General features: G+C 41.1%; 1 protein-coding gene across 1 annotated transcript; it reads right to left on the bottom strand.

The window, feature by feature from the left end:
* Positions 1-1453: 1453 nt before the first annotated feature.
* LOC109885404 (zinc finger protein 883-like) lies at positions 1454-9180 on the bottom strand. The gene is made up of 3 exons (XM_031815716.1): positions 8632-9180; positions 6562-6700; positions 1454-5713 (listed from the first exon to the last, which is right to left on the bottom strand). The coding sequence occupies exons 1-3, from the start codon at positions 8638-8640 to the stop codon at positions 3852-3854; spliced, it is 2010 nt and encodes a 669-aa protein (XP_031671576.1). The 5' UTR covers positions 8641-9180; the 3' UTR covers positions 1454-3851.
* Between the last annotated feature and the right edge of the window lie 9130 nt (positions 9181-18310).

The raw sequence follows: 18310 nt of genomic DNA, 5'->3' as shown, positions 1-18310 counted from the left end.
ATCAAGGTGTAGATTACAGCATTATATCAGGCTAATCAAGGTGTAGATTACAGCATTATATCAGGCTAATCAAGGTGTAGATTACAGCATTATATCAGGCTAATCAAGGTGTAGATTACAGCATTATATCAGGCTAATCAAGGTGTAGATTACAGCATTATATCAGGCTAATCAAGGTGTAGATTACAGCATTATATCAGGCTAATCAAGGTGTAGATTACAGCATTATATCAGGCTAATCAAGGTGTAGATTACAGCATTATATCAGGCTAATCAAGGTGTAGATTACAGCATTATATCAGGCTAATCAAGGTGTAGATTACAGCATTATATCAGGCTAATCAAGGTGTAGATTACAGCATTATATCAGGCTAATCAAGGTGTAGATTACAGCATTATATCAGGCTAATCAAGGTGTAGATTACAGCATTATATCAGGCTAATCAAGGTGTAGATTACAGCATTATATCAGGCTAATCAAGGTGTAGATTACAGCATTATATCAGGCTAATCAAGGTGTAGATTACAGCATTATATCAGGCTAATCAAGGTGTAGATTACAGCATTATATCAGGCTAATCAAGGTGTAGATTACAGCATTATATCAGGCTAATCAAGGTGTAGATTACAGCATTATATCAGGCTAATCAAGGTGTAGATTACAGCATTATATCAGGCTAATCAAGGTGTAGATTACAGCATTATATCAGGCTAATCAAGGTGTAGATTACAGCATTATATCAGGCTAATCAAGGTGTAGATTACAGCATTATATCAGGCTAATCAAGGTGTAGATTACAGCATTATATCAGGCTAATCAAGGTGTAGATTACAGCATTATATCAGGCTAATCAAGGTGTAGATTACAGCATTATATCAGGCTAATCAAGGTGTAGATTACAGCATTATATCAGGCTAATCAAGGTGTAGATTACAGCATTATATCAGGCTAATCAAGGTGTAGATTACAGCATTATATCAGGCTAATCAAGGTGTAGATTACAGCATTATATCAGGCTAATCAAGGTGTAGATTACAGCATTATATCAGGCTAATCAAGGTGTAGATTACAGCATTATATCAGGCTAATCAAGGTGTAGATTACAGCATTATATCAGGCTAATCAAGGTGTAGATTACAGCATTATATCAGGCTAATCAAGGTGTAGATTACAGCATTATATCAGGCTAATCAAGGTGTAGATTACAGCATTATATCAGGCTAATCAAGGTGTAGATTACAGCATTATATCAGGCTAATCAAGGTGTAGATTACAGCATTATATCAGGCTAATCAAGGTGTAGATTACAGCATTATATCAGGCTAATCAAGGTGTAGATTACAGCATTATATCAGGCTAATCAAGGTGTAGATTACAGCATTATATCAGGCTAATCAAGGTGTAGATTACAGCATTATATCAGGCTAATCAAGGTGTAGATTACAGCATTATATCAGGCTAATCAAGGTGTAGATTACAGCATTATATCAGGCTAATCAAGGTGTAGATTACAGCATTATATCAGGCTAATCAAGGTGTAGATTACAACGAACATTTGAATCTAAAAAGACCGCATGAGATTATCCAATGGCAACATCCGTGATGATATTACAGCAGGTTTCTGATTGGACAGCTCTAATGTGGTTACACCTCGGACATCACCGGAATAAAAACAATGAAACGACTCTGCAGTTGTCGGATATCGCGGGTTAAGGTAGAATCCAGCCTTAATGTTTATCATTTGTATCCAATGAAACGACTCTGCAGTTGTCGGATATCGCGGGTTAAGGTAGAATCCAGCCTTAATGTTTATCATTTGTATCCAATGAAACGACTCGGCAGTTGTCGGATATCGCGGGTTAAGGTAGAATCTAGCCTTAATGTTGTTTATCATTTGTATCCAATGAAACGACTCTGCAGTTGTCGGATATCGCGGGTTAAGGCAGAATCTAGCCTTAATGTTTATCATTTGTATCCAATGAAACGACTCTGCAGTTGTCGGATATCGCGGGTTAAGGTAGAATCTAGCCTTAATGTTTATCATTTGTATCCAATGAAACGACTCTGCAGTTGTCGGATATCGCGGGTTAAGGCAGAATCTAGCCTTAATGTTTATCATTTGTATCCAATGAAACGACTCTGCAGTTGTCGGATATCGCGGGTTAAGGTAGAATCTAGCCTTAATGTTGTTTATCATTTGTATCCAATGAAACGACTCTGCAGTTGTCGGATATCGCGGGTTAAGGTAGAATCTGGCCTTAATGTTTATCATTTGTATCCAATGAAACGACTCTGCAGTTGTCGGATATCGCGGGTTAAGGTAGAATCTAGCCTTAATGTTTATCATTTGTATCCAACGACAAGTTGTGAGCATGTTGAGAAATGTGTCCGTTCTCCGGGCTGGATTCAATCAGATCCGTTTCCATCTGCATAGCGGTTGTTTTGGCGGAACTGCAATAGAGCTGTCCAATCCACAAGCGGCTCCTGGCATGATAAATAAAGCGGACATTGCCATTGGCTGCACAGAGTCAATCCCATGAGGCCGTGTTTCAAAGTTCAAACGATGTTATTGACTCTGAGCAGCCAATGGCAATGTCCGCTTTATGTATCATGCCAGGAGCCGCTTGTGGATTGGACAGCTCTATTGCACCTTGACAGAAATACTCATTTTGTTGAATGTTTATGTAAATGTCGTTTATATATATTTACACTTTCTCATTTGGGAACTTCTAATGTGGGTGTGGCTTTGTGACAATGATGAAAAATCTAAATCACAATTTATAAAAGCCCTTTTTTACATCAGCAGAAGTCACAATGTCCTTTTACAGAAACCAAGCCGAAAACCCCAAACATTGCAAACATAGAAGCACGGTGGCTCTGAAAAACTAGCCGGTCGACCTCTCCACATGACATGGATTAATGGCCGTCGGTGAGGAGACTGACCAGAGTGATGTAACAATGGATACCAGAGTAGTTTGACAGAGGCTGTTGTATGAGGTGCAGTCATTGGTGTAGAGTGAGTAGAGGGGAGGGGAGAGTATCCTTGCTGCTCTCTGGTGCTGAGGGACAAAGAGTCACGTTTTAGCCTAAATGAAAAACTATGGGTTTTGGTCAAATCCACAACACTGAGTGAAAGCCTGTGTGGTTTCAGTTGTGGGAATTGTCAAGGACAACCTAGAAGTGTTTCATGTTTCACAGTTGTTACTGTGTGTCCATGATGCTCATTCTATAAAATGTGTTCCATCATTTACAAAATTACATATTTGATCCAGGCATATCTATCAGTGTGGGTTCTCTTGTGCACAGCCATTAGGCCTCAAACCTGTGTGTGATAAGGTTTCTCTCAGGTGTGCATTCTCTTGTGCGAAACTAGAGTTCCTGAATTTGTGAATCTCTTCCCACATTCATCACAGCTGTAAGGCTTCTCTTCTGTATGTGTCCGCTGGTGTGATTGCAGACTGCTCCTTTTACTGAAACTCTCGTCACACTGATCACAGCTGTGAGGTTTCTCTCCGATGTGAATCCTCCTGTGGTACGTCAAAACCACACCCGCAGTCGGTGCATATGAATGGTTTCTCTCCCGTGTGTGTCATCTGGTGGTACTTCAGATGCTGAGGGCAGCTGAAGCTGCGCTCAGAGGGTGCAGTGGTAGGGTGTCCCACTGTTTGCGCTGAACGTGGCATCTCAGGTCCATTAAACACTTGAAGCTCTTGCCGCACTCTGCGCAGTAGTGAGGTTTCTCTCCTGTGTGTCTCTGCTGTTGTCTTGTAAGGTGACTCTTCAAAGTGTATCTTGTCACACTCTGAGCAGCTGTATGGCCTCTCTCCTGTGTGGACTCTCTGGTGAATCTTTAAGTAATCAGATCTAGAAAAACTGAGTCCACAGGCTGTGCAGCAGTATGGCTTCTTTTGGAGTGAGTTTGCAAGTCACCTGACGTGACAAAACTCATCCCACACTGATCACAGTGGTGCGGCTTCTCTCCTGTGTGCCTTCTCTTGTGAACTTTCAAGGCGCTGGCCTGGGCAAAACTCTTCCCACAGTCAGGGAAAGGGCATTGGTATGGCCTCTCTCCTGTGTGTCTTCGCTGGTGAATTCGCAAGGTTGCCATTGTGGCAAAGTTGTTCCCGCAGTCTGAGCAAGAGAACGGTTTCTCTCCCTTGTGACTATGCTCGTGTCCTTTGAGAGACTGTTGCCGAAGGAAGCTCTTGTCACAGTGGGAGCAGTGGTAAGGCTTCTCTCCAGTGTGTATAAGCTGGTGTTTCCTCAATGCGTCTGGCGTTGTGCAGCTCGACTCACACTGGGAGCAGTGGTACATCTTCTTCTCTGAATGTGTGAACATGTGATTTTTTAATGAGCCAAGTCTTGGAAAGCTCTTCTTGCAGTCAGAGCACTGATAGGGTTTCTCTCCTGTGTGTATTCTTCGGTGTGTCCCAAGATCGGTTCTATGTGCAAACTTCTGTCCACATTCAGAGCACTTGTACGGTTTCTCTCCAGTGTGAATCCGCATGTGTCCTTCCAGTGCCCTGGCAGAGGAAAGACTAGCACCGCATTGGGAGCAGCAGTGAGGTTTATCTTCTGTGTGTCTGACCTCATGTTCTTTCAGAGATCTGTTGTTAGTGAAACTCAGCTCGCACTTAGAGCAGTGGTATGGCTTTTCTCCTGTGTGAATTTGCATGTGAATTTTCAGGTGATCGGACCGTCCAAATCTCCTCTGGCAAACATTGCAGCTGTGTGGTTTCTCACCTGTGTGAATTATCTGGTGTTTGTACAGGGCTGAATTAGTGGCAAAGCTTAATTTACAGTGGGAACAGTGGAAGGGTTTCTGTCCAGTGTGTGTTCGCTTATGCTGCTCTAGAGAATTAGATGATCCTAGCTTCTTGCCACACTGTGGACATTGGTATCCTTTCTCTCCAGTGTGCACTATGTTATGTCGCAAGAGTCCAGTCTTAACAGCAAACCTCTTCCCACACTCAGTACATTGGTGGGGCTTTTCTCCAGTATGTCTTAGCTGGTGACGTCTTAAAGAAGATAAAAATCTGAAGTTTTTCCCACAGTCAGTGCATTGGTAAGGTTTCTCCCCTGTGTGAATCCTCTGATGTATTCTGAGTAACTTAGCGGAGGAATAGCTTCCACCGCACTGCTCACAGTGGTGAGGCTTCTCTCCTGTGTGTATTAGTTTGTGTTCAGACAGTGCTGAGGCTTGTTTGAAACTCTTCCCACACTCAGAGCAATGGAACGGTCTCTCTCCAGTGTGAATCCGCCAGTGAGCTTTTAAGCGTTGGGATGTAACAAATCTCTTCCCGCAGTCAGAGCAACAGTGTTGTTTTTCGCCGGTGTGTTTTATTCTCTCGTGTATCCTTAAACCACTGTTGTCTTTAAATCTCTGCCCACATTCTGAGCACTGGTATGGTTTTTCTCCAGTGTGAATCCGCATGTGTCCTTCCAGTGCACTGGCAGAGGAGAGGCTCACTCCACACTGGGAGCAGCAGTGAGGTTTCTCTCCAGTATGAATTCTCTGGTGTCCTCTAAGGTTTACTTTAGAGGTGTAACTCTTCCCACAGTCAGAGCAGCAGTGAGGTTTCTTCCGTGTGGGTCTCTGCTGGTGTTTCTTGAGGTGTTCTGATCTGGAGAGACTTTTCTCTGCCTCCTCAGCATCAGCCTCCCAAGTTGACAAGCCCCTTCTACTGAGAGAGTGACAGTTAGGACTGTCCCCTGTGAAGCAAAGACAGACAGTTATGGTTCCTTCATATCGAAGCCAGATTTAGGCATTCTGACATTTCACACTCTTGTAACCGAATTTAAGAATTTAAAATCTTCAATGTAAAATCGTGTTAAATCTTCAAATTGTCAATATATCCAAGGGTGTAGGAGTGTTGTAATGATAAATTAAATCTAGAATCGGCTTCCTACTTTGCAACAAAGCCTCCTTCACTCACGCCCCCAAACATACCCTCGTAAAACTGACTATCCTTCCGATCCTCAACATCAGTGATGTCATTTACAAAATATCTTCCAATACTCTACTCAGCAAACTGGATGCAGTCTATCACAGGTCTATCTGTTTTTCACCAAAGCCCCTTATACTACCCACCACTGCGACCTGTATGCTCTCGTTGGCTGGCCCTCGCTACATATTCGTCGCTAGACCCACTGGCTCCAGGTCATCTATAAGTCTTTATGCTAGGTAAAGCTCCGCCTTAGCTCACTGGTCACCGTAGCAACACCCACCCATAGCACGCGCTCCAGCAGGTATATCGCACTGGTCATCCCCAAAGCCATTGTTTACAGACCTTTTTTTCTATTGGGTTATTGACTGTACACTTGTAAATTCCATGTGTAACTCTGTGTTGTTGTTTGTGTCGCACTGCTTTGCTTTATCTTGGCCAGGTCACAGTTGTAAATGAAAACTTGTTCTCAACTGGCTTACCTGGTTAAATAAAGATGAAATATATATATATATTTGCTTAATTCTACATCTTTAAAAACAGATTGTATTTAGTGGTAATTAATGACATTCAGGCAGTGTCCTATAATAAATGTTTGTAAGATCATAAACCCACTTAGCGCCGGTGTTTTCCTGCAGTCGACCAACCGCACAGACACCCTCTTCAGACCCAGCAGTAAGGTGTTACCAGGAGAGGTACGACCCGGGGACTCCGGGAGGGGTAGGGGGGAGGAGGGTTGGAGGGAGAGTGTTTCCTGTTAATCCAAAAAGAGAGGAATGTTGTCAAGTAATTTAAAATACTCAAATCATTCCAATCTCGTTTAAAAAGGCAAACGTTAATAACCTCTTTGGGATAGGGGGCAGCGTTTTCACTTTTGGATAAATAGCGTGCACAATTTCAACTTCCTGCTACTCATGCCAAGAATATAAGATATGCATATTATTAGTAGATTTGGATAGAAAACACACTGACGTTTCTAAAACGGTTTGAATCATGTCTGTGAGTATAACATAACGTATGTAGCAGGCAAAACCCAGAGGACTAACCATTCAGAATGATTTATTTTGAGGTCGCTGTCTGTTCAATGAGTTCTATTTGGTAAACAATATTTCTTAGGAGCTTGTTTGCAGTTCCTACCGCTTCCACTGGACGTCACCAGTCTTTGGAATTTGGTTGAGGTTATTCCTTTGTGCAATGAAGAAGTACGGCCATCTTGGACCAGGGTAACGTTGTGTACTGTTGGGAGTTGCGCAAGACTTGAAAAGTGACGTTGGTTTGTGATCCTCATGCATTGAACACAGATAGACCCGTCTTCAATTTGATCGATTATTAACATTTAAAAATACCTAAAGTTGTATTACAAAAGTAGTTTGAAATGTTTTGGCAAAGATTACAGGTAACTTTTGAGATATTTTGTAGTGACGTTGTGCAAATTGGAAGCTGTTTTTTTCTGGATCAAACGTGCCAAATAAATTGACATTTTGGACATATAACAACGGAATTAATTGAACAAAAGGACCATTTGTGATGTTTATGGGACATATTGGAGTGCCAACAAAAGAAGCTCGTCAAAGGTAAGGCATGATTTATATTTTATTTCTGTGTTGTGTGGCGCCTGCAGGGTTGAAATATGCTATTGTCTCTTTGTTTACTGTTGTGCTATCATCAGATAATAGCTGCTTATGCTTTCGCATAAGAACTTCTCCAGAGGAAGTTGATGCCAATATTCCTCTCCTAGTGCAGAAATGCTAGTTTAGTTCCAACCTCTGAAAACTGACAAAATATGGATTAAATTCAGCGTGCACGTCACCTTCTTCTGTGTGCACAGCCAAGTGGAACTTGTGGTCTTCTTTTATTAAAAGATACAAACTGTCGGTTTGCATTTCAGGCCTGGCGGGAAGCAAACATCATTCTGCTGACCAAGACTAGTAAAAACACCCTTTACTGGCTCAAACAGCCAGAACATGCTCAGAACATTTGACAGACTAACACCTCTCGATATTTCTCCTCTCTGAGCTTAAGAGCTTGAAACGGAGATATCTTTAGTTGTTCTCAAAACACGGTCTGGACGTACTGCCAAATTGCAGATACTGTTAGGTGATTTGTACAGTCAGCCACTTGCATGAACACAGAAATTGGTTTACAGAACAGCAGATGAATAGATCGCTGCAATTAGTTGTAAGAAAAGCACAAACATTAAAATTCCCATTACATTATGCTACAGTAGGTCACTAACTAGACTGTCCAACAAATACAAGCAGCAGCAACTCCTATGTCAAGTTGCGTTTACAACTATTATATATTTTATTTTACTGTTATGAAATGAAGAGAGATAAAAAAAAAAACTTGATTCAGATATTCTGCAGACCAAATTAACCGTAATGTCAGGAGCAGAAAAATATGTCCGGATCTCCAGTTGGTAGCTCGTTCAGGAAAATCCAAGGCTTTGCTGCGGCCTACTTTAGCAATCTTCCATTCAGCAATTCACGGCCATTATTACCGTTCGGGAAGAGCAACGAGACATTAAACTACGTAAACAATACTTAGTAAAGCGAAATTAATTAAACAATAAATGAAACTGTGCTATAAGTTAAATAAATTTGTCACCATCTGACCGAGCTCCGTGAAACGTGTTACGTCGTTCGTGGCCGCCGACGTGTCTTTATTTACATGCGTCTTACTCACCTGATTCATTGTAGACACTCGTTTACGGTCGGTCGTTTGCAGAGTTCAGACCAAGTGAACCAGATGAGATGTCCTATTCCTAGTCTGTTGAATTGTAGATTATGGAGGTAACGGACGGTTATATTTCAACTCTGCCTAAAGTCCCGAAAGAAAAGACTCTGCCTTCACATCCGTTCCATTGAAAACATTTCCTTCACGTCGCAGATCATGAAAAGGCGGATATGTTACTCACCTGATTCATTGTAGACACTCGTTTACGATCGGTCGTTTGCAGAGTTCAGACCAAGTGAACCAGATGAGATGTCCTATTCCTAGTCTGTTGAATTGTAGATTAGGGAGGTAAGAGTTTATTCTAACCTGTGACTGTGGGAGCATGACTATGGTTCCATTTCCATTATTAGCAGCATCTAGGCTGTCCACTTTGAAGAGCTGAGACAGAATGGCTATATAAGGAATGGAACGTGGTAGGTCTTAGCTTGCATTTTGAATCGGGAAAGAGAGGTTGGTGACCACTGTACTAAGTAAATGACCTTGATAACAGCATTTTCAGGATGTTAAATGTAACAACAATATTTTTTTCTCTCCAAAAAGCAATCTATTAGTATGGTTTTTAAACACTATACATTTGCTTGCATCATGATCAGAGCTCTATAATAATAGATAATGGCATGCTTACAGGCTGAGCAGAGCTCTATAATAATATATAATGGCATGTTTATAGGCTGAACAGAGCTCTATAATAATATATAATGTCATGTCTCCAGGCTGAGCAGAGCTCTATAACAATAGATAATGTCATGTTTACAGGCTGAGCAGAGCTCTATAACAATAGATAATGTCATGTTTACAGGCTGAGCAGAGATCTATCATAATGATAATGTTTATAGGCTGAGCAGAGCTCTCTAATAATAGACAATGTCATGTTTATAGGCTGAGCAGAGCTCTATAATAATAGATAATGTCATGTATTTAATCTGAGCAGAGCTCCATATTAATAGATAGTTTATTCATAGGTTTCATTGGATCCATAGTTAAAAAGGGATAGCCCCCTTTTTTGCAATTTTAGCCTAAAATGACATTCCCAAATCTGACTGCCTGTAGCTCAGGACCTGAAGCAAGGATATGCATATTCTTGGTACCATTTGAAAGGAAAGACTATGAAGTTTGTGGAAATGTGAATTGAATGTAGGAGAATATAACACAATAGATCTGGTAGAGGAAAATACAAAACAAAAATCTTTGAAATGCAACAGAAAGGTCCCACATCACTCTGGTCGTAGTTCTAACCATCACTCTGGATGTAGTTCTAGCCATCACTCTGGCTGTAATTCTAGCCATCACTCTGGCTGTAATTCTAGCCATCACTCTGGCTGTAATTCTAGCCATCACTCGGGATGTAGTTCAGAAGGTTGTGCAATGTAACAGCAATATTTAGACTTATGGATGCCACCCGTTCGATAAAATACGGAACGGTTCCGTATTTCACTTAAAGAAATGATAGTTTCCGGATTTGACCATATTAATGACCTAAGGCTCGTATTTCTGTGTGTTTATTATATTATAATTAAGTCTATGATTTGATATTTGATAGAGCAGTCTGACAGAGCGGTGGTAGGCAGCACATTCATTCAAACCAGCACTTTCCTGCGTTTGTCAGCAGCTCTTCGCAATGCTTGAAGCTCAGCTCTGTTTATGACTTCAAGCCTATCAACTCCCGAGATTAGGCAATAATATAGTGCCTATAAGAACATCCAATAGTCAAAGGTATATGAAATACAAAATGGTATAGAGAGAAATAGTCCTATAATTCCTATAATAACGATAACCTAAAACCTCTTAACTGTGAATATTGAAGTCTCATGTTAAAAGGAACCACCAGCTTTCATATGTTCTCATGTTCTGAGCAAGGAACTGAAACGTTAGCTTTCTTACATGGCACATATTGCACTTTTACTTCTCCAACACTTTGATCTTGCATTATTTAAACCAAATTGAACATGTTTCATTATTTATTTGAGACCAAATAGATGTTTATTTATGTATTAAGTTAAGTGTTCATTCAGTATTGTTGTAATTGTCATTATTACAAATATATTTAAATATCGGTATCAGCTTTTTTTGGTCCTCCAATATTCGGTATCAGCGTGGAAAATTCATAATCGGTCGACCTCTAGTTTAGATCCCTGTAATATGGATGTCATACAGGGTTGTAGCACAATACGTTCAGAAGAGTGTGCTTCCACTACACCGAGTCACTACATGTCCAGAAGAGGTTCCACTACACCGAGTCACTACATGTCCAGAAGAGGTTCCACTACACCGAGTCACTACATGTCCAGAAGAGGTTCCACTACACCGAGTCACTACATGTCCAGAAGAGGTTCCACTACACCGAGTCACTACATGTCCAGAAGAGGTTCCACTACACCGAGTCACTACATGTCCAGAAGAGGTTCCACTTGACCGAGTCACTACATGTCCAGAAGAGGTTCCACTACACCGAGTCACTACATGTCCAGAAGAGGGTGCTTCCACTACACCGAGTCACTACATGTACAGAAGAGGTTCCACTACACCGAGTCACTACATGTCCAGAAGAGGTTCCACTAGACCGAGTCACTACATGTCCAGAAGAGGGTGCTTCCACTACACCGAGTCACTACATGTCCAGAAGAGGGTGCTTCCACTACACCGAGTCACTACATGTCCAGAAGAGGTTCCACTAGACCGAGTCACTACATGTCCAGAAGAGGGTGCTTCCACTACACCGAGTCACTACATGTCCAGAAGAGGTTCCACTACACCGAGTCACTACATGTCCAGAAGAGGTTCCACTAGACCGAGTCACTACATGTCCAGAAGAGGTTCCACTACACCGAGTCACTACATGTCCAGAAGAGGTTCCACTACACCGAGTCACTACATGTCCAGAAGAGGTTCCACTACACCAAGTCACTACATGTCCAGAAGAGGTTCCACTACACCGAGTCACTACATGTCCAGAAGAGGTTCCACTACACCGAGTCACTACATGTCCAGAAGAGGTTCCACTACACCGAGTCACTACATGTCCAGAAGAGGTTCCACTACACCGAGTCACTACATGTCCAGACAGGATGTCCCTTCTTTAATGCATTTATTCCATTCCTCGTACCTAATGTTTTGTCCTGTGTAATTGCGTGTCTTGTTAGCTAAAAAAAAATCCATCGTTTTTAATCAAACACATTTTATGTGACGTCTTTCCATTGTTGTCCAATGAAGTAAAGGACTCCAAGCGTGCTCTACCACTCGATATTTTATAAACATCCATTCTTTAACACCTACTGTGTACCTATCCTGACTGTTAATCAGTTGGCAGTTGGAATCCATCGTTTTTTTTTTTTTTTAAATTGAATTCTATGCATCCGTTGCCAAACCAAATCTGCAGTGGAATGGCGGGCTGCTCCTTCTCCGTTAAGAAACAACGACCCCTCTCGGGCAGAGGTCGCATTTAAATAGTTTATTTAGATTTCTTATTTATTTATTCAAAGCTACGGATTTCAGAAAACAAAGAAAGGCACGCAATTACACAGGACAAGCATAGGTACAAAGAATAAAAATAACTGACATTTTTACAAGTACGGATTTAAAGTGACTCGGTGTTGTGGTGGAACCTCATTCTGGACTCATTAAGATAGAACCCTGTACGGGAGATAGAACCCTGTACGGGAGATAGAACCCTGTACGGGAGATAGAACCCTGTAAGGGAGATAGAACCCTGTACGGGAGATAGAACCCTGTACGGGAGATAGAACCCTGTACGGGAGATAGAACCCTGTACGGGAGATAGAACCCTGTACGGGAGATAGAACCCTGTACGGGAGATAGAACCCTGTACGGGAGATAGAACCCTGTACGGGAGATAGAACCCTGTACGGGAGATAGAACCCTGTACGGAAGAGAGAACCCTGTACGGGAGATAGAACCCTGTACGGGAGAGAGAACCCTGTACGGGAGAGAGAACCCTGTACGGGAGATAGAACCCTGTACGGGAGATAGAACCCTGTACGGAAGAGAGAACCCTGTACGGAATAGAGAACCCTGTACGGGAGATAGAACCCTGTACGGGAGATAGAAATAGGAATGAATAGAAAGGGCATCTGTATTGAAGTCAATGAAGGCATCATGTAGGGTTTCCCACACTCTGTCCTCAGAACCCCAAGGGGAAGCACGTTTTGTTTTCTCTCCCCTCCTAGCACTGCATCAGCTCATTCAAATCATCTAATCATCAAACATTGAATCAGCTGTGTAGTGTTAAGGGCCCTTGTTGTACCGAGTTTAGGAAACTCTGGCAGAATGGGTGGAGTGGCAGCCATTTTGAGTGGACCCATGCCAGGAAGTAAAAGTAGGAAGTGTACCCTTCAATATGTGCTGTGATTGGTTGAGCAAACTCAACTGACATTACAAAAAATGACATTCCATTGCATGAGCCACATCAGTTAAATGAACATTCTACATTACCACTGCAATCCAGCATCAGTTAAATGAACATTCTACATTAGCATTGCAATCCAGCATCAGTTAAATGAACATTCTACATTACCATGGCAATCCAGCATCAGTTAAATGAACATTCTACATTACCATGGCAATCCAGCAGAAGTTAAATGAACATTCTACATTACCATGGCAATCCAGCATCAGTTAAATGAACATTCTACATTACCATGGCAATCCAGCAGAAGTTAAATGAACATTCCAAAACACCATGGGAATTATTGCATCACAATACAAGGCAGACATTGTGAGTGTACCTATGTGTTTACCAGTCAATTTCCAGGGTTGGACCTTCCAAGCACGTTCTATTCATTCTTATTTCTATGGTATGGTATTACAGTGATCTAAACTAGAGACAGAGTTGGAGCCAACAACCTACAGGAGGGTGGCTCTCCAGGAACAGGGTTGGAGAGCCCTGTTTCACAGCGTAGTTTTAACAATTCCTACAGTACTAAACAACATATTCAAGTGTAAAACGACAGTAGAATGACCCTTTAAAACCACACATGGGTTTAACAATTGCATAGTTTGTATCCTTGTTGAGACAGTACTCACTCATGGTGTTAATCAGATCTCCTGTCTCCTCCTCCTCTCCTTCCTCCAATGTGACAGTCATCTCCCCCTCCTCTCCTTCTTCCTTTACTCCAAACACGTCTTCCTCTTCTTTCACCGTGACAGTCATCTCCTCCTCTTTCACTCTTTCAATTGCATCCTCTTCTTTCACAGTAACATCTTCTTTCACAGTAACATCTTCTTCTTTCACAGTAACATCTTCTTTCACAGTAACATCTTCTTTCACAGTAACAACTTCTTCTTTCACAGTAACAACTTCTTCTTTCACAGTAACAACTTATTCTTTCACAGTAACATCTTCTTTCACAGTAACATCCTCTTCTTTCACAGTAACATCCTCTTCTTTCACAGTAACATCCTCTTCTTTCACAGTAACATCTTCTTTCACAGTAACATCTTCTTTCACAGTAACATCTTCTTTCACAGTAACATCTTCTTTCACAGTAACAACTTATTTCACTGTACAACTTCTTCTTTCACAGTAACAACTTCTTCTTTCACAGTAACATCTTCTTTCACAGTAACATCTTCTTTCACAGTAAGATCTTCTTTCACAGTAACAACTTCTTTCACAGTAACTTCTTCTTCTTTCACAGTAACATCTTTTTTCACAGTAACATCTTCTTTCACAGTAACATCTTCTTTCACAGTAATTTCTTCCTCTTCTTCTTCCACAGTAACATCCTCACCCTCTACTTCTCTTTTAACAGTCTCTTCTTCTTCCACAGTAACATCCTCACCCTCTACTTCTCTTTTAACAGTATCTTCTTCCACAGTAACATCCTCACCCTCTACTTCTCTTTTAACAGTATCTTCTTCCACAGTAACATCCTCACCCTCTACTTCTCTTTTAACAGTCTCTTCTTCTTCCACAGTAACATCCTCACCCTCTAGTTCTCTTTTAACAGTCTCTTCTTCTTCCACAGTAACATCCTCACCCTCTACTTCTCTTTTAACAGTCTCTTCTTCTTCCACAGTAACATCCTCACCCTCTACTCCTCTTTTAACAGTATCTTCTTCCACAGTAACATCCTCACCCTCTACTTCTCTTTTAACAGTCTCTTCTTCTTCCACAGTAACATCCTCACCCTCTACTTCTCTTTTAACAGTCTCTTCTTCTTCCACAGTAACATCCTCACCCTCTACTTCTCTTTTAACAGTAACTTCTTCCACAGTAACATCCTCACCCTCTACTTCTCTTTTAACAGTCTCCTCTTCCACAGTAACAGCCTCAACCTCTACTTCTCTTTTAACAGTCTCTTCTTCTTCCACAGTAACACCCTCACTCTCTACTCTTTTAACAGTAACTTCTTCCACAGTAACATCATCACCCTCTACTTCTCTTTTAACAGTCTCTTCTTCTTTCACAGTAACAGCCTCACCCTCTACTCCTCTTAACAGCATCTTCTTCCACAGTAACATCCTCACCCTCTACTTCTCTTTTAGCAGTATCTTCTTCTTCCACAGTAACATCCTCACCCTCTACTTCTCTTTTAACAGTATCTTCTTCTTCCACAGTAACATCCTCACCCTCTACTTCTCTTTTAACAGTATCTTCTTCTTCCACAGTAACATCCTCACCCTCTACTTCTCTTTTAACAGTCTCTTCTTCTTCCACAGTAACAGCCTCACCCTCTACTTCTCTTTTAACAGTATCTTCTTCCACAGTAACATCCTCACCCTCTGCTTCTCTTTTAACAGTATCTTCTTCTTTCACAGTAACATCCTCACCCTCTACTTCTCTTTTAACAGTATATTCTTCCACAGTAACATCCTCACCCTCTACTTCTCTTTTAACAGTATCTTCTTCCACAGTAACATCCTCACCCTCTACTTCTCTTTTAACAGTATCTTCTTCCACAGTAACATCCTCACCCTCTACTCCTCTTTTAACAGTATCTTCTTCCACAGTAACATCCTCACCCTCTACTTCTCTTTTAACAGTCTCTTCTTCTTCCACAGTAACATCCTCACCCTCTACTTCTCTTTTAACAGTCTCTTCTTCTTCCACAGTAACATCCTCACCCTCTAGTTCTCTTTTAACAGTAACTTATTCCACAGTAACATCCTCACCCTCTACTTCTCTTTTAACAGTCTCCTCTTCCACAGTAACAGCCTCACCCTCTACTTCTCTTTTAACAGTCTCTTCTTCTTCCACAGTAACACCCTCACCCTCTACACTTTTAACAGTAACTTCTTCCACAGTAACATCCTCACCCTCTACTTCTCTTTTAACAGTCTCTTCTTCTTTCACAGTAACAGCCTCACCCTCTACTCCTCTTAACAGCATCTTCTTCCACAGTAACATCCTCACCCTCTACTTCTCTTTTAACAGTATATTCTTCTTCCACAGTAACATCCTCACCCTCTACTTCTCTTTTAACAGTATCTTCTTCCACAGTAACATCCTCACCCTCTACTTCTCTTTTAACAGTCTCTTCTTCTTCCACAGTAACATCCTCACCCTCTACTCCTCTTTTAACAGTATCTTCTTCCACAGTAACATCCTCACCCTCTACTTCTCTTTTAACAGTCTCTTCTTCTTCCACAGTAACATCCTCACCCTCTACTCCTCTTTTAACAGTATCTTCTTCTTTCACAGTAACATCCTCACCCTCTACTTCTCTTTTAACAGTATATTCTTCCACAGTAACATCCTCACCCTCTACTTCTCTTTTAACAGTATCTTCTTCCACAGTAACATCCTCACCCTCTACTTCTCTTTTAACAGTCTCTTCGTCCACAGTAACAGCCTCACCCTCTACTTCTCTTTTAACAGTCTCTTCGTCCACAGTAACAGCCTCACCCTCTACTCCTCTTTCAACGGTCTCTTCTTCTTTCTCCTCTTCTGTACCGGGTGGGAAGTAGCTTAGTGAGCTCATGGTTGGGGATGTTAGCTAGCTAGTTAGCCTAGCACTAGGCTAATGCTATTTTAGCTATTCAGAAAGTTACTAGCAACGTAAAGGGGATAACTACCTATACGACAAAAGTGTAATTACAACAAAGTGGCTATTTTACATCGAAAGCGTATACAGAGCTTAAATGTTTCGTCTGTGTTGGCTAGCAAGCTACCGAAGTGGCTGACAAGCTGCTGTTGAGGAAGCGTCTCGTCCACTAGATTAGACGTCACGCTGGCAGCGTCGCTACCGAAGTGGTGTTCGCGCCTACCATTTTCTCAATGGCGTCACACCTGGAGTTGATGAGTAAGGAGAGGGTAGCCACGATGTCAGAGTTCATGTTTTTTTTTTTGGAGGGTGGAGGTTTGCACGGAGTAACCGGTAAAGAGGGGAATTCGTCATCTTCAGCATTCGAAAGCATGATATTATCCATAGGCCAAGTGTAGTTATGGCAGTTGTCTATAAGCACGTTCCTCTCTTGTTGATTAGCAATAGAACGGCTAACTTTTTCCTTTCTTTTTTTGTCACGACTTTGCATGGACATGCTGAAATAAATGATCCAATTATCATTCCAGTCACAGGAAAGGTCTAATATCTTGAACAAATAAAAATAATAATGACTAAACTTTTTTTTATTTTTTTTCACAATCTTTCTGAAGTTTGGTACGGAGCTCGGTAAAAAAAAAGCGTCTGTTCAAGCAGCCATCTTGGCACTGTCACCAGCAAGCTACCGAAGTGGCTGACAAGCTGCTGTTGGTTGAAGAAGCGTCCCGTCCACTAGATTATACGTCACGCTGGCAGCGTCGCCTGAAAGATGCTCATCTGCTGACTGGAGTAGACAACGCAGTTAAGGAAAATATGTATTACATATTTTTATGTATTTAATTAAATAATGTTATATTGAGATGTATAAAGAGAAGCATGTGTTGATTGATTAGTTCAGAATTTTAATGAGTGAGAATTTAAAACAAACTTCACACAAACTAAACATCTACATTTAAAGCAATTTCTGATTCATTCAGTCAAACAGACAGATAATATCAAAATACGCATCTAGGTCTATAAAATAAATAAATGTACAGCACCAATCAAAAGTTTGGACACGCCTACTCATTCAAGGTTTATTTTTTTAAATTTTTTTTTACTATTTTCTACATTGTAGAATAATAGTGAAGACATCAAAACTATGAAATAACACATATGGAATCATGTAGTAACCAAAAAAGTGTTAAACAAATCAAAATATATTTATATTTTAGACTCTTCAAAGTAGCCATCCTTTGCCTTTGATGACAGCTTTGCACACTCTAGGTATTCTCTCAACCAGCTTCATGAGGTACCTGGAATGCATTTTAATTAACAGGTGTGCCTTGTTAGAAGCTCATTTGTGGAATTTCTTTCCTTCATAATCAGTTTGAGCCAATCGATTGTGTTGTGATAAGCCAGGGGTTGGAAACAGAAGATATTTGGTAAAAAATCAAGTCCATATCATGGCAAGAACAGCTCAAATAAGCAATGAGAAAAGACAGTCCATCATTACTTTAAGACATGAAGCTCAGTCAATCTGGAACATTTAAAGAACTTTGAAACTTCAAGTGCAGCCGCAAAAACCATCAAGCGCTATGATGAAACTGTCTCTCATGAGGACCGCCAGAGAAAAGGAAGACCCAGAG

Source organism: Oncorhynchus kisutch, unplaced genomic scaffold, assembly GCF_002021735.2.
Source record: "Oncorhynchus kisutch isolate 150728-3 unplaced genomic scaffold, Okis_V2 scaffold503, whole genome shotgun sequence".
Classification (NCBI taxonomy): Eukaryota; Metazoa; Chordata; class Actinopteri; order Salmoniformes; family Salmonidae; genus Oncorhynchus; species Oncorhynchus kisutch.
Note: the sequence above shows the minus strand (reverse complement) of the source record. Positions and strands in the feature narration are given on the sequence as shown.

What these genes read in the sequence shown, in the direction of transcription:
- LOC109885404 (XM_031815716.1), bottom strand. An exon ending in CAGGAAAACACCGGCGCTAA is followed by an intron (nt 5,714 to 6,561) that starts GTGGGTTTATGA and finishes TTTGCTTCACAG; the next exon opens with GGGACAGTCCTAACTGTCAC.